Here is a 20,474-nt window from a genome sequence, read left to right on the forward strand (position 1 = left end):
TAGTGTGGGGGTTTAGCTGCAGTGGCCCATTAACAGCGGCCTGCCCGCTTCTGCCCAAAGATCATATGATCTTTGCTTCTGCCGCTTCACGTCAAAGATCCTATAGCAAGCAAGATAGACCACTCGACGAAAAAGACGTAGTACGTTCATGGGCAGATTAATGGATAATTTTCGGCCCCATTTCCAGGGAGGTTAACAATGTTTTTTTATTTAATGTTGTCCCTTGTCTAGTCCGAAATAAAGTTTATCATTGGATATAAGAATCAGGAGAAATATAAATGTGTGTTGTATGATTATATACATCTATATCTCATTCATATATGTGTGTAAGTGTGTTCTTTCCAGCACAATCTAATCAGTTGTATGCTCGCTGAATAAAACCATCCTTAAGTTATACATCATGTGTAAATCTTGCTCAAAACAAATTTTATTTTGTGAAATACTTCATTTAGATAACCCCACCATTACAGACAGATCTCTGGCTATTGGGAAGACCAGACCCATTTTATTGTTGAGAAACAACTCCATAGACACAAAAACATTAAGCAACATTCCAAGAGCAGAGCAACTGCAATCTTCATATTGCTACTATTTTCCCAAATACTGCAGTTGTGAACAGTGTGATTAGATGAATTACAGAGTGCGTGTAATACAAAATCAACTCAAACACAGAACATGAGCCATTTAAAAAGAAATGATGTAAAAAACATTTTAAAAAAAAGAAAGTTAACAGAATCAAAATTTATAAACATATTATTCTTTAACATATTACGCTTTAACAACAATTAACAGAATTATGAATTAACCCTATATCACACACACAAACTGTTCCCCGCAACGCTGATTACACTGTGAGAGGGTCCGGTTACTGAAATGGACGAGAAAATGCCCACGCTCCGCTCTGTAGCGCACTACACAACACGTCAGCCCATTGCATTGGGCAGGAGTGGCCTATCTTGCTCCGCTATTGGATCTTTGCTTCACATTGTTGCATCAGGTGCGGGGAAAGCCGCGATTGGTTTAGTGGTGCAGAGTAACGAGGCGGCGTGGTGACAGTAGAGGAACAGAAGTCGGCGGCCGGGACCGGGACCAGGACCAGTACATGTACAGCGGCCAGAACCAGCGTCTGTATCAGTCCCAGTACAGCGGCCAGAACCAGCGTCTGTATCAGCGTCTGTATTAGTCCCAGTACAGCGGCTGAACCAGCGTCTGTATCAGTCCCAGTACAGCGGCCAGAACCAGCGAGAGGCCGGCGGGGAGAGTCCACGGGTGCGGGTGAGTCACGGAGAGACAGACACGACGGTGTCCCCTGTACTGGGGAGCAGCCTCAGTAAGAGGATTTAAATGTGGCACCGGTAGTGTAGGCGTAAGGGGCGGTGAGCGAGAGGTTGTAACTTGGACTGAAGTGGTCACAGCGGTAGTCGGGTTGCCTGTACATGGAGAGGTAGCTTGGACTGGAGTGGTAGGGGTTGTCACTGGAGGGACTGGTGGTCTGGAGCTGTGAACACATGTGATGTCCCAGTCTTGTCAAAGTTTCTGATCTAGCCAGGTTAAAATGTACTAGTTACTTTTGTAAAATTAAGTTAAAAAAGTTGTTCTAATTTAAAATGTTATTATTTATTTTGGGTGACGTTCAAAAAGTAAACAGGTGAGAGTAACAGCTGTGATCATGTCTTTTTAAACAGATGACGTTGGGCTAATAAACTGATGTAGAATGTAGGCAATGTAGAACTGCAGTTTTCAAGGAAAGTGTATTATTAATTGTACAGCGTTTAGGTTTTGCAGTGAGCCATGCATGGCCTTAGTCATAGTGTCCGGTAATTGCTGTTGTGAACCCACTTGTGTGGGGTTTTCATTAGAAACGTAGAAAATAGGTGCAGGAGGAGACCATTCGGCCCTTCGAGCCAGCACCGCCATTCATTGTGATCATGGCTGATCGTCCCCAATCAATAACCTGTACCTGCCTTCTCCCCATCAAAGATTCTAGATGAGCCCCATATCCCTGGATTCAACCCCTAGAGCTCTATCTAACGCTCTCTTAAATCCATCCAGTGATTTGGCCTCCACTGCCCTCTGTGGCAGGGAATTCCACAACATCCCAGTACTTTCTTGTCGAACAGTGAAGTGCAAGAACTTGCCTGGGTGACCAAATTGTGCACAAGTTTGAGGGATACATTTTGACTGTAACACTAGAAAAAACAACTTTGAATGGTGTCATTGAATCTTGTATAATTAAGAAGGCAGACTGGCAGCGGATTACAGCTCTCGTTCAGTTATTCTAGTAGCAGTGATTAAGCTGCAGAAAAGTGGCATAATGTTTTGATGGAACATATATTAGGTTGGGAGATTCCTATGGCTGTTCACTCAACTCCCTACACTATTGCTATGTTTGTATATCAAAACTTTTGAACAGTTATAAATGAGTGTATATAATTATAAATTAATTATTGACCATTTATAAATGAACAGGTGTCTGGTTACAAATCCCAGTGCCTATAAATAGACTGATAATTCCAAGATTTCCCAAATAGTATTTTAATTGTAATATTAAATAGATAACTTAGATCAACACTCTGCAGAGACACAAAACATTCAGTCATTATCTCAATACGGAAAATAAGGAGCAATAAATTCTGGCCTTTCCAGTGATGCTTTCTCTGATTGACATTACAATGAATATTTGGCTAATAATTACTCTTGCTTTTCACATAACGACTGGCCCGCTGCTAAGACCATTGATTATAAGGTAACTATTAAATACAAAGAGAGTACAGAAGAAAAGTGGTTACTGGTAGACCAGAAGCCAGAACTTCTGTGGAAATCAATTAAAAATTAATAAAATGCAATCAATAGACAATAGGTGCAGGAGTAGGCCATTCGGCCCTTCGAGCCAGCACAGCCATTCACTGTGATCATGGCTGATCATCCACATTCAGTACCCCGTTCCTGCCTTCTCACCATATCCCCTGTTTAAGAGCTCTATCTAACTCTCTCTTGAAAGCATCCAGAGAATTGCCCTCTGCTGCCTTCTGAGGCAGAGAATTCCACAGATTCACAACACTCTGGGTGAAAAAGTTTTTCCTTATCACTGTTCTAAATGGTTTACCCCTTATTCTTAAACTGTGACCCCTAGTTCTGGACTCCCCCAACATCGGGAACATGTTTCCTGCCTCAGCGTGTCCAATCCCTTAATAATGTTATATGTTTCAATAAGATTACCTCTCATCCTTCTAAATTCCAGAATATACAAGCCCAGCCGCTCCATTCTATCAGCATGTGACTGTCCCGCCATCCCGGGAATTAACCTTGTGAACCTACGCTGCACTCCTTCAATAGAAAGAATGTCCTTTCTCAAATTTGGAGACCAAAACTGCCACAATACTCCGGGTGTGGTTTCACTAGGGCCCTGTACAACTGCAGAAGGACCTATTTGCTCCTATATTCAACTCCTCTTGTTTTGAAGGCCAACATGCCATTAGCTTTTTTCACTGCCTGCTGTACCAACATGCTTACTTTCAGTGAGTGATGAACAAGGATACCCAGATCTCTTTGTACTTCCCCTTTTCCCAACCTGACACCATTCAGATAATAATCTGCCTTCCTGTTTTGGACACCAACGTGGATAACCTCACATTTATTCACATTAAACTGCATCTGCCATGCATCCGCCCACTTACCCAACCTGTCCAAGTCACCCTGCATCCTCATAGCATCCTCCTCACAGTTCACACTGCCACCCAGCTTTGTGTCAGTAAATGTGGTCAGTAAATTAGTAAATGTGGCCATCCAATGTTAGATTGGAAAGCCCCATCTAATCAATGTAATGTTCACTGCAATCTTTGCCTTGTCTGCTGCTATGTGTGTGACTTTAGGGTCCACAATGTTATGGTGGTCCTGTAAATGGTCACTTGGTTATATCACCAAATTCCTGGGGCAATAATGGATGGGCACAGATACCAGTTTTGCAAAGATGAATGCAAAAAAATCTTGTAAGATTAATGTGGCAGCTGATGAAAATGGTATGGTTTTAATAAGTGCTTTGGAGATCTGCATTTGTATACATTCACACCATTGCACTCTTTGCATCTTAGATTGTGAACGTTCTGAGAATGAAACCTTTGCATTTCAACCTGGTGTTGATGCTGATTTTTGTCCAGTGTTTCGCTTCCAGTTGGAGTGAGGACAGCAAACCACTGGTGAGTTGGGGAATTTGTTACAGAAGGTGAAAGTACATTTTGATGATGCACATCTAAAAAATTCTGAAGTAGTGACTTTCAACCAGAATCTCTTCAATTTTGTTCCAGTTTGTTTGAATATCCAATGAAAGTTGGTACGTTCATTAGTGGGTCACTGTCATATTCTTAAAATGTACTTTCCCACCAGTCTGTATAATTTGCTTTCTACAAAGAAGTTGCTCTTATAGTGCTGGATCTTGAGATACAGCGGGGAAACGGGCCCTTCAACCCACCAAGTCCAGCCGACCATCGATCACCCGCACACTAGTTCCATGTTATCCCACTTTTGCATCCCACACATGAGGTACAATTTACAGAAACCAATTAACCTACAAATCTTCACATCTTTGGAATGTGTGGGGAAACCAGAACACCCAGAGAAAACCCATGCGGTCACAGGGAGAAAGTACAAACTCCGCGCAGACAAGCACCCATAGTCAGGATCAAACCTGGTCCTCCAGGGAGCTGATTGTCTTTTGTTCTGTGCTACAATTTTGCAAAGAACTGCCGAATTGAGATGAAAACCTGAGAGCGCATCAGGGTCAGAATGCAAGGCAAACCTGCAAATGTAACAAGTTGAGTGATTGCCCATTCCACAAGAACACTTAGCAATTGAATGCAAGCATGTGACTGAGTTTCTCTGCATATCAAAATCCAGTGTAAGTTGCTCAGCCTAGTTTAGTTAAGCTATCTTGACGCTATTCAGCAAGTATTACCAAACTCTTGAAAGATTGATAATGCATTCTGTCCTTGTCTCTAGAATGTGTCTGCTCTTGCTGTTATGGAACGGGCGGAAGAAAATGTTGGAAAAGTAGAAGAAGCAATAGTGGAGGATGACTTGGACCCTGAAGACATGGAGGTCTTTTATCCAACTAATGAATGGCAAATTGTTAAACCAGGTAACACCTTCTTTATGTATCTGAGTGAGCCTGTGATGTATTAGTAGGAGCAATATTGCTTGCTATCATAACTTGCCATCACTACAGTGGGGCATGAGGTAGAGCTGCTGCCTCACGGCGCCAGAGACACAGGTTCTATCCTGACCTCGGTTGCTGTCTGTGTGGAGTTCACAAGTTCTCCCTGTGACCATGTGGGTTTCCGCTGGGTGTTCTGGTTTTCTCCCTCATCCCAAAGACGTGGATTCAGAGGTTAATTGGCCTCTGTAAATTGCCTATGTTGTGTGAGGAGTGGATGCAAGAAATTATATAACAGAACTGGTGAACAGATGGTCGATGGTCAGTGTGGTCTCGCTGGACTGAAGGGCCTGTTTCTGTGTCCTTTTTGCCCTTACTTGTTGTACCTCTTTCATCCTGTCCACTCTAATCTCTCAACTTTCCCAATACTTTTGCAACTGGGTTTGCTGTTTTTCTATCTGTGCAGGTCAAGCAATTCCGGCAGGGCTACATGTTCGGTTAAACTTGGAGACTGGGACAAATGAAGCAAAAATCCTGGATGACGAAAGAGGAAATAGTGCACTGAAGCACTGGAAACAGGGAACAAGGTATCCTGAGTGTTACATATCTGTGCAGTATAACATTGAAGCCTGATCCTGCGTGACTTGCATGAAAAAAAAACCCCCACTGCTGGTATAACATCGTGGGTTGGACAGCATCTCGGTAGAACATGGATAAATGGTGTTTTGGGTCAGAACCCTTCTTGTATGTGAAGGATCAGAAGAATCCTGACCGAAAACATCACGTATCCATGTTATCCAAAAATGTTGCTTGATCTGTTGAGTTACTTCAACAATTTGCGCCTTTTCTTTGGAAATCGGCATCTGTAGTTCCTTGTGTCCACATTTGATTTGCATGCAGTTGTTTCCTGCCAAGAGCTGGCTGGGGAATGGGGGGGGGGGGGGTGGGTCAAAGTGGTGAGGAGGTGATGGACTGTAGGAGCCTCTGGAGGGAGGTGTACATGTATATTAAAAAAAATGTGGAGGAACTGTCAGAGAAGAATTATCAGAGTGACCACAAAACTGATCCTTTCGTTGTCCTGGAGATGAGGGTTGGGTCTCTCTTACCCACCTTTGGCAAGTACTTGGAGTCAGTTGCCCCATGCATTGGACATCTTGTGAGTGAGACCTAACCCCCAAATCCAGGGCAATAAAAAGGGATGATTGGAAGACCTTTGTCATTATAAGGGATCGGCTCCAATGTTAAGTCCACACCCCGCGGTGGGGCATAAAGTCAGTCTGAGGAGGCCTCCAGCTCCATCGTTGGTAGGCTACAGAGCGACCGGAGATGCAATCCGGAAAATAATCGCATCTCCGGCAAGGTACGAAACTGGGGGGAAAAAAATCCCCAACCCCCTCCCCCTCCCCCCCCACATAAAACAAACCGGAGAACATTTACACAGACTTTTAACACGCACTAAAAAAAATTTAAAAGGCGAAAAACAGGACAGATTGTTGGCAGGGCTGCCAATTGTGCGGCGCCCCTGGTGCCGCAACATTTTGACATTGCACTTGTAATCCCACTTATTTTCTATGCATGTTGGTCTCTTTCTGTTGTAGTGGAATGCTTTTGTCAATATACTTTGCCATTCATGTACACTTGATGACAAAGTGGTAATTTTATTTGTTTATGAATGGGCTTTCTGACCTACGTCAAGGGCACAACTTTTCTAGTCTTTGACCCAACTCTATGTATTTGGGTCCCATCAAGCTTGGGTTGGGTACCAGGTTTTATTGGGTTGGTTACATTGACAGAAAGATTTTGTCCTGTTGCAAATATGTTGAAAGATTTGTGGATATTCGGTATGTGTATGTATATATATATACATACACATATATACATACACATATATATACACTCCGACTACAGGAATTCAGTTACTTTTTTCAATATATAATAAGACATGATTAGGAATCCTGGTCATTGATCTGCTTTTTCCCTTTTAGGCAGGGAATGGTGAATACAAACTCCAAATCTTTCACAGCAGAGGAGCTGAAAAAAGCCTTGAAATATATTAAACAAGACGGCAACATAGAGATGGAGGAGGTAATGTTGTTTATAAAGGAATTACTCTGAATGTTGAAGAAAGCCTCCTGTTTGGAGAAGTTCTTAAGAAATGATTTGCCTGATAATGGAACTGTTGTATAATTCTGCATGTTACACCTTTAATCTCACTCTTTCATTAAATATTTTTGTTGTAATCAATTTTTTCCTTAACCCCACTACAAAAGGATATAATTTATTTAGAGTTCACAATTGATGAGTATTGTGAATTAGCCATTTAATGATCTGAAATTCTGGTCTTTGTTTTTAGTTATTGTCCTAACTTTTGGAGAGCAAGGTTCAGGGAAATATTACATAGAAACATAGAAAATAGGTGCAGGAGTAGGCCATTCGGCCCTTCGAGCCTGCACCGCCATTCAATATAATCATGGCTGATCATCCAACTCAGTATCCTGTACCTGCCTTCTCTCCATACCCCCTGATCCCTTTAGCCACAAGGGCCACATCTAACTCCCTCTTAAATATAGCCAATGAACTGGCCTCAACTACCTTCTGTGGCAGAGAGTTCCAGAGATGTACCACTCTCTGTGTTAAAAATGTTTTTCTCATCTCGGTCCTAAAGGATTTCCCCTTTATCCTTAAACAGTGACCCCTTGTCCTGGACTTCCCCAACATCAGGAACAATCTTCCTGCATCTAGCCTGTCCAACCCCTTAAGAATTTTGTACGTTTCTATGAGATCCCCCCTCAATCTTCTAAATTCTAGCGAGTACAAGCCGAGTCTATCCAGTCTTTCTTCATATGAAAGTCCTGACATCCCAGGAATCAGTCTGGTGAACCTTCTCTGTACTCCCTCGAGGGCAAGAATGTCTTACCTCAGATTTGGAGACCAAAACTGTACGCAATACTCCAGATGTGGTCTCACCAATACCCTGTACAACTGCAGTAGAACCTCCCTGCTCCTATACTCAAATCCTTTTGCTATGAAATCCTTTTGCATCTTCTAACATCCTCCGCTTTCATTGCCCGCATTGTACCCTACCCCTCCAATCCCACTATATTTAATTCATTTTAATACGCATATTGACTGCAAAATGTAAAAGTGCCTTTTTTTAATGAAAAACGATCTGCTTCTTGGTTCTTGGTTTCTTGGTCCTCCAAAATATTCCAAATGGAATTTAAACTGGAGGTGGTGTTTAAACTGGAGGAGGTGTATTGTTCTGTATTGAACTTAAGTACTGAATTAAACTGACAGTCATAATGCAATCGGATCTCCTTTCACATATTTCAAATTCATAAATTAGTGCTAGAATTTGAATAAATGTTCACCCTTTTTACTTGGGTATGCTGTCAATTTGAAAAGCCAATTTTTTTTAAATCGAAGGAGACTGTTTAGGGGTATTGGACCAGGGAATTAAGGAGCTTTGATGTGTATTGGCTAGTGTTGCTGGTAAAATGATTGGAATTTGTGAGGTGTTGAAAGGCATACTGCAGTTGATATGTCACCTTTACAAGAAACTGTAGGCTTTTGTTTATGCAGATAAATCGAGTATCAGATATGGATGAGCTCTGTTTATTTGGAATATGTTGGAAAGATTAAGATGCTATTAGGAGGTTATTTCAAATGGTAATTTTCAGAAGCAGATTCACTTCAATGAAACCTGTGGGTTTTTTATACTATATATGGACTTGCTTGTCAAGTTTTAACAGAAAACCTACCACTAACATACATTGTACATACATTATCTTATGCAATTTTAGATTTCTAACAAGTTGCCTAGTCACTCTCAAAGTACACGGATTACACAGAAACGGGCCCTCTTTATAACTTGATATTTATATAGTGAGCTTAGCAATATATAAAGTCCCAAGTTCATCACAGGAGCAATTTAGGACCGTCAACAATGACCTTGAGAATGCTTAGTGATAAGAGGTTTAAAGAGGGAATCGCAGGTTCAAATGCCAAAATTATCAACGTTTGCCTTTTTTGTTTATTTTCATTCAGGACCACCAGGAGAAGGTGATGAAGCGCTTCCGTCCAATAAATGAGCTGAAGAAAGATTTGGAAGCAATGAACATAAGGATAGAGACTGACATGGAAATAATTGATAAACTTGTTGGCAAATTCAACAGTACCAGTGCAACACTGAAGCAGAAAATTGGAGCACTTTATGACCTGGAATATTATGTCCATCAGGTACTGACAATGTTTCTTTTGCATGTGAACTGGCAATTGGTGGTGAGGCATAATCACTATTATGAAGATACAAGGTCACCCATTTATCGTGCTATCCTACACCTCTTCCCTCTACACCTCCCCTGGGGGGGGGGGGGGGGGGCGCCGTCCGTTCCCTGTCCCCTTCTACTCACATCCCTCTCTCTGGATTTCCATTCACTCCTTTGCTCTGCTTATCAGACACCATTTTGTCTCATTTTCATCTCTAGCCTATGTCACTTACTCTACTCATCTGCCAATCCATCCCCCTCACCTTTATCCATCTATCATTTTCCAGGATTTGTCGCAAACTCCCCCACCCCCACCTCTCTTCTCTAGCTTGCTCCCTCCTAGTACAACCAGTGTGAAGAAGGGTCCCGACCCGAAACGTCACCTATCCATTTCCTCCACAGATGCTGTTTGACCATCTGTACGCTGTATTTGTTCATAATTCTTCTTGCACTTGTTCCTAGGTGGACAATGCCAGGCACCTGATGTCCACCGGAGGGCTGCAACTTGTGATCAATGCCTTAAATGCCAGTGAGCCTTTGATTCAGGAACATGCTGCCTTTGTCCTGGGATCCACACTTTCTGGGTAACAACTCATTTAGTTCTCCTTGTGCTGGGAGAGGGGTGTTTGGTACAATGCGCAAAGAATGTAACTGAAAATGTAGGGGTAATGTCTGACTTGTAAATTTCTTGCTGCTGACGTCAGCATAATGGTTTATCTGCACCAACCAAGCAACAAGCCATCTGCACAGGGTTGGACATCTTGTTTTTTTCCCCCATTTTCAGCTAATCTTTGAGCTACAAATTGTTGAAAGCTGATGGAACATTGGAGACCTTTAACAAATGAAGAAGTTATTTGCCTATCTCCTGAACCAATGATTTGAAGGGTGGGAAAGACATTTTTTAAATGGGTGATGGAAATGGGGCAAATTAGAATTGAATTGGTTTCAGAAATAGATACACAAATTAGATCAATGTATAGAAAATGTAATGTAAATGTATAAGATCTTAAGTCTCTATTTTGAACCAGTGTCAACTGTTTTCTTCCTGGACCTCCAAGATTTAGTGGCTTGGAAAAACACAAATCCGCTCATTTATAAGGGTCCGTGCAGTGTTAAGCACCATCCATAAGTTTGTGACACAAATTGTTTGTTTTTACAGCTCAAATGCGGCACTTTAATGGGATCCACAGGGAAGCTAATGACAAAGAATCTACTAAGCATCTCTTCCACAGCACAGATTGACATATAAATAACACAATTTGGACACTTAACTCATTGGTAAATTGCCAGTACATTGGCAGGCTTGACAATAAATTCCAGCAGGAGAAGAGAACAAGTGCTCTTTGGCAAAATCTTCTTGGGATGACTCGAGTCTTGATCTCCATATTATGATCAGTTCTCGCACCGGTTTGCTGTCAATGCTAAGAGTCATTGAGATATGCTGGTAACGTGGGTATCAATACGAATTAGGTTGGCCTTAGTTTTAATAGTCATCTGCGTTTGATTTTTAACGGGACTTTACAGGAGAGTAAAATTCTGAGTTACAATGTTGTGGGATCAAGTGCCACTCCAGAGTTCTGAGCACTTGAGGGGCGGCACGGGTTCGATCCTGACCACGGGGCTTGTTTATGCGGAGTTTGTACATCCTCCCCGTTACCTGCGTAGGTTTTCTTCCGAGATCTTTGTTTTTTTTCCCACATACAGGTCTATAGGTTAATTGGCTTGGTATAAATGTAAATTTGCCCCTAGTGTGTTTAGGATAGTGTTAGTGTGTGGGGATTACGGGACTGTGCAGACTCGGTGGGCTCTATTGTATCTCTAAACTTAAAAAAAAAACTGAGTCTTAACTAAACTTGATTGGAGCTGGAATTTGATCAGTACTAAGAATCTACCGCACTGATAATAGTGCAATTTATTTTTCATGGGATATTCAAACAGTGAAATACCAAGAATACATGTTACCATTTGCAGAAGAACAGATGAGTTCTTGCTATAACCTTGGCCATTATTTTAATAATGTGAATAGAGATTTTTTTTCCAGCTGTTATTCTTCCTGTTTGTGGAACCTCCCTGTGTTAAATTGACTATCTACATTTTAGAGGTGACTGCACTTCAGGCAAAATTGCAAAGCATTTTGTGGAAAATGCGTGAGAAAAGTAGTATAAAATGAAATAGATGTCTTCCAGATGAGATTTGTGTTCATTTCTGAATCCTCCAAACTCATCTATACATTAGCCGCTGAGTTACTCCAGCATTTTGTGTCTATCTTCATCTGTACATTCAGTGATCTCTACATGCGAGACTAAGCATAGATGGATGTGCCTGTTTCACCAATAACTTACTCTCTGTCAGCCAAGGTCTGCTGGAACGCTCAGTTGCTAATCATTTTAACTGCATTTCTCATACCCATATCAACCTTCCTGTCCTCTGCCACATGTACTGATAGAGAACCAACACACAAATTGCAAGAACTGCACCTCTTCCACTTTGTTGGCCTACAACCCAACAATAAGAATACAAAATTCTCAAATTTCAAATAAACTTTCTGACCCCATTTCTATTTCCACCACATCTGTGTACACCTTTCTCCCCTTATCCCGTTCCTTCCTCCCCTCTGCTCATTTCCTACCCCCCACTTCCCATTTATCTCGCCTGTCGTCTCCTCCCTGTCCCCTTATACCCATATTCCTCCCTCCAGTTTTATATTTAACTCTCCTTCCTTCCTTATCTACACTCTTGTCTTCATTTTACATCCAGCTGTTGTTACCATCCCCATCCATTTGCCAGACACCTATTGCCTGTACCCACCTATCACGTCAGTTCTAGCCCCATCCCCCTTTACTCCATTAGACTGAAGGAAGCGCATGACCCGTGACGTCATCTGTCCACTTCCTTCTATAGATTTTGCCTAACCCGCATAGTTCCTCCAGCACTTTGTGTTTTGCATATAAATGAAATTGTTCCCTTGTTTTATTATGAATTCATTGATTTCAATGTTTTCCATGTGAAGCAATTTGACACTAATGTACTTCAAAACTCTGCTATTGGTGTATAGGGTGCATTACTTTAAAAGAACACCAGAATGTTGTTTGGAGTGTGGCAATGTTTGAAACGTCACTACAAGTTAAACTGTTTCACTTTGTTCCCTAGAAATCCACAAGTTCAAATTGCGGCAATGGAAGCTGGAGCTTTGCAGAAATTATTAGTATTGTTGGCTACTGATCATCCTGTGCCTATAAAGAAAAAGGTATGGATGAAAAATAAACCAAATCTGGGCCAGAGGGAGAAGCAAATTTCTGGTGGCAGTCAGTACCAAAATAGAACCAAAATCATAAAATACTAGGAAAAAATCAGCTGGTCAAGCAGCATCGTCAACCTGAAAATTTAACTTTCTCTTTTCATTCAAGTTGCCTGACCTGCTGAATTTTTCTCACATTATCTGTATTTTTTTCAGATCTCCAGCGTTTTCAGATTTTTTTTTGTTTAATTTTCAAAATAATGAGCTGTTTGTAATGGAAGATTTGATTCATCTTGGCAACTAATTCAATGGCAAATAATTCCCCAAACAAATATAATTCTTGACTGTCATTGTAATGTTATACAAACAGGCCGTGCCCAGGTCATTGACATCCCTACACACAAATGAGCTCTGATAATAGTATTAAGTGCAAATGTCGTCCAAAATTTGCTCAGTAGTGGGGTAATGGGTTGCGATTGTGATGAGAAGCCCCTTTGGTGTGGGCTCTCTTGCTGCTTGCTATATACGTTAACAACCTAACTGAATATAAGACATGGACATTAGTGTTGTTGATAGGAAAAAGAGTAGTGAAGCTTCAGAATCATATTGATCTACTGATAAGATGAGCAGAGCAATGGCAGGTGGAATTTAATCCTGATAAATATAAGGTGGTACATTTTAGGGAGTCTAAGGGTAGGATGTATACAGCGACCGTTATTTTAGCAGTGGGAGGCGGGGTTGCATTCCCAGAAAACAGACCGTATAACTATTTTCCACCGTGCGAAGTGCCATCGTTGGTGCATGCATCAAGAAATGCAATAAATGCCATAAGTGTCTTTTATTCTGCGTCTCCTATTTTTGTGTAGTAATTTGAGAATTCTGCAAGGTTGTATGTCCATTATCCGAATGGCGTAATGCAGGAGTCGCCTGTAGTATGAATAGTCAGGCCTATTGGGAAGATTGAGGAACAAATGGAACTTGGTGTACAAATTCAAACATCCCAGTAGGTGGCAGCAAGTGGAGTCAAGTTTATTGTCATCTGCACAAGTACACTGAAGCACAGGCATAAAGATCTTGCTTGCAGCAGCATCATAGGCACAGACTCGAACAACAAAAATAATGCATAAATTATACAAAAATTACACAAGTTTTGCAAGACAGCAAAACAGAAGAATGTGCCAAGTAGTCCAGAATTTGTGCAAAACACAATTTGAAAATAAGACACAAAATGCTGGAGTAACTCTGCGGGACAGGCAGCATCTCTGAAGGAATGAGATAAGAAAAGAGGGCTATGATAATGCAAGAGGTAGTACATAGTGGTTCCTGATGCATAGTTAGGATTAGGGTTGGGCAGGTCAGTTCCAGAACTTTGTGGTTGTAGGAAAGTAGTTGTCCTGAAAGTGGCAATATGGGTGTTCAGACTTATGTTCCAGGCTTAGATGGTGGGGATCTTTAATGATAAATACCACTGCCCTGAAGCAACGTGTCATTTAGATGCTTTCAATGGTGAGGGATGGCTATGGTGATGGATTGGGCTGCGTCCATCACTCTGCAGCCTCTTGCATTTCTCTGCGATAGGCTGGAGAAGAAGACACATGAGATTCTTGCCATCATTAAGCAGGGCATAGAATAAAAAAGCAAGGAGGTTTTTGGGAAACTTTGTAAAACATTAAGTTTCATTTACAATATTGTGTGCATTTCGGATTGCCACAAGATAGGAAAGATGCAATTGCACTGGAAATGACGCAGAGATTCACCAGGGATGGGCATTGAATTATGAGGAGAAGCTGGATACACTGTGTATCTCTTTCCCAGAGCAGAGGAGGCTGAGGCAGGACATAAAATTTGAGAGAGCCAAGTGCTTCATTGTCATGTGTTCTGGAAACGGAATAACTAAATTCTTGCTTGCTGTAGCTTTACAGGCTCATTAAAACAAATGTACCAAATAAATAATATTTATCAATAATCAGTAATACTAGGTAATCACACCATAATAGTGCAAAACCACACTCTGTAATGCAACTAATAATAAATCCATAGAAGATTACAGTTGTTGAGGTAGTTGTTGGTGCTGTTCAGTGTTCAAGGGTCTGATGGTTTCTGGAAGAAGCTGCTCTTCAACCTGAAGGTCATGTTTTCAGGCTCCAATACCATCTATCTAATGGTATTAGAAAGATTGGAGCATGACCTGAATAGTGTGCCTCTTTGATATTAGCTGCCTTTTGTAGATCTCTTTGGTGGTGACCAGGCAAAGTCCACCATTTTCTGCAGCCTCTTTCATTCCTGAGCATTTGAGTTATTGAACCAGGCTGGTATGCCTTTTACTATACATCTGTAAAAGTTTTACATAATTTTTCGCAACTGACGAATCTCCTCAATTCTTCTATGGAAGTAGAGGTATTGTTGAATTGCTTTCTGTGATTGCATCAATGTGCTGAGATATCTGGGAAGAAAATTATTCCTGTGGCAGAGGTTTCTAAGACCTGAGGGCATGGGTTTTAAGGTGAAGACTAACACATTTAGGAAGATCTGAGGAAGAGTTCTTTTCAACCAGATGGTGGTTGCAATCTGGCACACTGCTTGAAATGGAGGAGGCAGGTATTCAATAGTTGAGCATCTGCACATACATTTGCATTACCAATGCATAGTAAGCTATGGACCAAGTGCTGTCCAATGTACAAGGGTGCCTGAATGGTCAGCATGGACATGTGCGCCAAAAGGCCTGTTTCTGTATGAATCTGAAATAATCCTGGCTTATCCACCCCTGTCCTCAGTTCCCCAATCATTTTATTTATCTACCTCCTCTATAATTATCTACCATGATTTATCTTCTACAACTCCTGAAACGATAATTCCAGAAATGCCCCACCTTCTGTAAAAATATATATATATTCTGTGCACCTCTTTTTGAAATTATTCCCCTTTTAGCTTACATTTTTGTACTGTTTAGTCTTAACTTCCACTCAGAAAAGTCTCAATCTATCCAGTCAAACATTTTTTTAATGATCTTGAATGTTTCAATAAGGTCACCCTTTATTCTTGAAAACTCTTTCAATGTCCAGTGAATTCTTTGAAAGATTGTGACCATATTTAATATATAGGCTTGACCAAAGATTTCTGAATAAAAATTTCCACTTTTGCTTTATCGCCCTATTTACAATGAAGGCTGAAATTCCATTATCTTTTATATCTATCCATTACTTTAGCCCATCTGCTTATTTGGATGTTATAAATCTCTTAGCTTAATTGTTAATTTCCTGCCTTTCATAGACATGTTCTAAAATAGAAAAATAAAATGGTAGAACTACTCAAGAGATCCACCTACTGCTGAATATGTCTGTTTTTGTTGGGGTTATCCTCGGATTTACAGCATCTGCGGGTTTTTATCACTTTTATATGTCAGAAAATATTTTAAATTGGTTGTCTATTATATTGACGTACCCACAGAGAACTTTAATCGATGCTAAATTTTGCCCATCCACTCATTTGCATGTAGGACCTTTCTCCTTAATGGAATATACTTTATAGCCAAGCCTCAGCTTCATTCCAGTTTGTGATGTTTCATATTTATGTGGTGATGGAGAAATATATCCAGGCAGTTGAAGGCTGAAATGGAGAGAGGTACAAAATCTTTAAACGATGCATTATTGGAAATATCATTTTTTTTTTTTAGGCACTTTTCGCATTGTCATCAACATTACGCCACTTTCCCTTTGCACAGCAGCAGTTTCTGAAACTTGGGGGCCTGCAAGTACTACGGCAACTTTTTCAAGCAAGGAGAACAGAGTCCCTGCATGTTCGAGTGATAACCCTGCTCTACGATATGGCCTTGGAGAAGGTGAGGAAATGGTCCGAAATGAAGAGTTTGGTGTGAATGATTACTTTTGCCATGCCGTCCTTATTGTGACCATTGCAATCATACAACTTATATCTTTAGTTTATCCACAAGTTATGCTATCATAAGTAGAAATAATCTTGTGTTTATAACAGGCACTGGAGTTGGACTGTACCTGTGAGAATTTCCAAAGCACACGTGAAATGCATGATTGGTAGTACTGAACATCTGACTACGGCAGTTCTTAAATATCTCCCCCTCTGCACCTTTATGAATTGAGATGTTATGTACCTTTTCCCCCAAAAAGTGAAATTATTGTTTCACTTTGGTTATTTAATTACAGCTGAATTAATTTTAGATGTTTTTGAAACTTTGTGGAATGAACTGTGTTGAGGTTAAGTGGATAATAATGCACACGGTTGTAGTGCTGGGTAGATGTTTAGCTGGTGGTTCTAAAGTGAATGCAGTTCATCATGGGTGGCTGTTTATACTGGAGGTTTGGACCGGTCTGCAGTCTCTGCCTCGCACTTGATTCCTGTATTACATGTATTTTCATATTGGGAGCAGAAATTTGTGAATGAAAAATAAGGCCGTAAATTCAGAGATTTGGATGTTGACTGGACGATTGTGTAATTTATTGAGTATTATTTGATCACTCACAGAAGCTCATCCAAGAAAATAAAGACAGCCATACAATGCACAAGGAGGAAAACCGGCAATATGATGAGATTAACTTGCTGCCACCCATGCTGGAACAGGGCTGGTGTGTACTGCTTCCACAGCTCTTGACATCTACTGAACATGACACAAGAGAGAAGGTATTCAAGACCATGAGTATTCTGATGGCTGCCTGCAGGAACCAGTACCAAGCTTTGCAGGGGCTTAGTTCTTCGCTAATTATGCTCCGATCTGAGTACGAGAACCTGGCTGCTGAAGAACTGAGAGAGGGGGAGCAAGATGGTTATTTCCTGGGACTTTTGAACTCTCTCAATAGCATTATTGAGCAGCTGAGATGATTGGTATTGGAGGTGCTTCGAACTTGAACTTTTCAAAACCAAAAGCTATCGAGGCAATATTCTGAAACGTTTACTCCCTGCAGCTGAGGTCAAAATGAATATTGGATATCTGTCAGGATAATACTGCTGTGCCTTTGTACAGTTGGGTTTGTTATCTGTTGCCTGTTGTGTGCCTGACTAAGAGATTAATGTATAATTTATGTGGTATTCTTGAGTAAATTGACAATCCATTGACGTGAAGATTTTTACCTCACTTAAAATCTGATTTTTGACCCTCTACTCGATATAATTACAGAATCAGCAAAGGTAGTCTGCCAGATCTGGATGCTATGGTTATCATCAGATCTGTACTGTTCACATTATCTATATTGGTTAGTAAAGGTTACTGAAGTTGAATGTTACTTTTGCTCTGTTTTCAATGCTGACTGGTGTCTAATTTCAATTTAATACTGTGTATTAATGTCTAATCGGTTTCCGGAAAATAGTGTTTCAGAATGTTTTAGAATTAGGCAAATTCTGCAATGTTAATGTACAATATGCACCTTTTTAAAAAAAATCGCTTTCCCCAAGTTTATTTCAAATGCCAAACTACTGAAATCTAATTTCCTCCACTGTCATAGCAATACAAATTGGATGCAACATCAGTCCAATTAATTTATATTCCACCCAAAAACATTTCAATCTGGTCAAAAGCATCATGTGTAGTGTTTAATAATTCTCTTTAAGATTGATATTTGAACAGAAGGGCATTTGTTTCAGCTGACCAAAAGAAGGAACCCCGTAGTATGATGTATTTCCATTTACAAATCACTACAGCAAATTCTAAAGACTTGCCTCTGAGTAAAGAAATTTATTGTGTATAAACCAACTGGCCTATTCTTTGTTTTGTGACTGAGTCCGTTCCAGATTCCTTGTGTAGGGGTTGAAATGTTGCTCTACTTGACGAAACCACCAAAGTTGGAAAAACTCAGCAGGTCCGACAGCATCTGTGGAAACTGTCAATGTTGAATCGGGGACGTTTCGTCTGAGCTGCTCAGTCATGAAATGTGGTCTGTTTTACATTCTACACTGATAATGGTGCCAGAAATGGTGGCCCCTACATGTGTAATGTATGAAAAAATAATTTCACTATCAAATAAAGCACTATTGAGATGCATCTACAGTCTCTTGTGTTTCCAGCTTCTCCAGTTATTTTTTAAAATCATTGTTCCTTTGTCCACCATCCAAGAATTCTGTATATTTCAATGTTTATAAACTCTAGAAAGTATAGGCCACACTTTTCCTCCCGTGACAGGCTACCAGCACGAGATTCAGGCTACTTAATCCTTTCAACACCTTAATTCAAACAAACTCTTCCCCAAACTCCTGCAACAAGGACTCGGCAGCCCCCTCTGCAATTGGATTGTCGACTACCTGACCCATCGATCACAAGCAGTAACGATAGGTCACACAACAACCTTCATGATAATTCTCAATATTGGTGCCTTGCAAGGCCGCATTCTCACCATAGACTGTCTACACCACCTTTCTGAGGGAAAGCAGCCAATATAATCAAGGATCGTTCCTCCTCTCCTGTCAGGTTGAAGATAACAAGCTTGAAAGCACATACCACCAGATTCAAGATCAGTTTCTTCCCTGCTGTTATCAGACTACTGATAAGTTTTCTCATGAGCTCAAGTATAGTCCCAATTTCCCAATCTACCTCTGCTAACCTTGGGACGTTTTTTTTGTAACTCTAACACTATAATGCTGTAAAACGCTATTCTACACTTGTCTTTTTTTCCTCTTTGCACAACCTGTGATACTTATGTAGAGTCATGGAGTGATAGTGTGGAAACAGGCCCTTTGGCCCAACTTGCTCACACTGGCCAACAATGTCCCAGCTACCCTAGTCCCACTTGGTCCATATCCCTCCAAACCTGTCCTATCCATGTACCTGTCTGTTTCTTAAACAATGGGATAGTCCCAGCCTTGACTACCTCTGTCAGCTTGTTCCATACACCCACCAGCCTTTGTGTGAAAAGGTTACCCCCTGGATTGCTATTAAATCTTTTCCCCTTCACCTTGAACCTATGTCCTCTGGTCCTCGATTCCCCTACTCTGGGCAAGAGACTGCATCTACCCAATCTATTGCTCTCATAAGATCACCCCTCATCCTCCTGCACTCCAAGGAATAGAGACCCAGCCTACTCCAACTCTCCCTACAGCTCGGACCCTCAAGTCCTGGCAACATCCTCGTAAATCTTTTCTGAACCCTTTCAAGCTTGACACTGTGTGGTTTGATTGTACATGTGTATAAGCTGGTTCAGGTTTATTCTTAAGTGTATTGGGGTACAGTGAAAAACCGCCTTTTGCATGCTATCCAATCAATTCAGATACTACTGTACATAAAGGCAATGAAGCCATACTCGAATACAATAGGTAGATCAAAGAGGAAGATACAGAGCGCAGGATATATATCTCTCTGTGTTGTAGTGCATCAATTCCAGAGACCAAGTCCAATGTCTGCAATGAGGTAGAGGTGAATCAGACAGTACCCTAGCTTTTGGAAGGACTGTTCAGAAACCTGTTCACAGAAGAAGCTGTTCCTGAGTCCGATGGTGCACATTTTCAAGCTTCTGTACCTTTTGTCACAGAAGCAGGGAGAAGAAAGAATGGCTGGGTTGGGACTAGACTGAAGAATATACGTAAGAAACGTTTCACTATTTAATGGTACATGTACCCATGATAAATCGTTACCTATATCTTGCTGTAGGAAGGAACTGCAGATGCTGGTTTAAATCGAAGATAGACGAAAAATGCTGGAGTAACTCAGCGGGACAGGCAACATCTCTGGAGAAAATAAATGACAATAGGTGCAGGAGTAGGCCATTCGGCCCTTTGAGCCAGCACTGCCATTCAATGTGATCATGGCTGATCATCCCCAATTAGTACCCCGTTCCTGCCTTCTCCCCATATCCCCAGACCA

The 20,474-nt window shown here is 41.0% G+C and overlaps 1 protein-coding gene across 4 annotated transcripts; it reads left to right on the forward strand.

Annotated features, from left to right (window-relative positions):
* Positions 1-956: 956 nt before the first annotated feature.
* Positions 957-18,671, forward strand: sil1 (SIL1 nucleotide exchange factor). 4 transcript variants are annotated; one of them, XM_033029929.1, is made up of 11 exons: positions 957-1,150; positions 1,198-1,275; positions 4,092-4,196; positions 4,996-5,134; positions 5,616-5,736; positions 7,135-7,234; positions 9,197-9,388; positions 9,880-10,001; positions 12,568-12,664; positions 16,329-16,493; positions 17,153-18,671. In XM_033029929.1, exons 1-11 carry the CDS (start codon positions 1,103-1,105, stop codon positions 17,504-17,506), a joined length of 1,521 nt encoding a protein of 506 aa, XP_032885820.1. In that variant the 5' UTR covers positions 957-1,102; the 3' UTR covers positions 17,507-18,671. The 4 variants fall into 4 exon arrangements, with proteins under 4 accessions (XP_032885820.1, XP_032885821.1, XP_032885823.1 ...); XM_033029930.1 differs by having other exon boundaries at positions 960-1,104; positions 1,207-1,275; XM_033029932.1 differs by lacking the exons at positions 957-1,150; positions 1,198-1,275 and adding an exon at positions 1,301-1,330.
* The last annotated feature ends 1,803 nt before the right edge of the window (positions 18,672-20,474 follow it).

The sequence above is a fragment of the Amblyraja radiata genome, chromosome 11 (assembly GCF_010909765.2).
Source record: "Amblyraja radiata isolate CabotCenter1 chromosome 11, sAmbRad1.1.pri, whole genome shotgun sequence".
NCBI lineage: Eukaryota > Metazoa > Chordata > Chondrichthyes > Rajiformes > Rajidae > Amblyraja > Amblyraja radiata.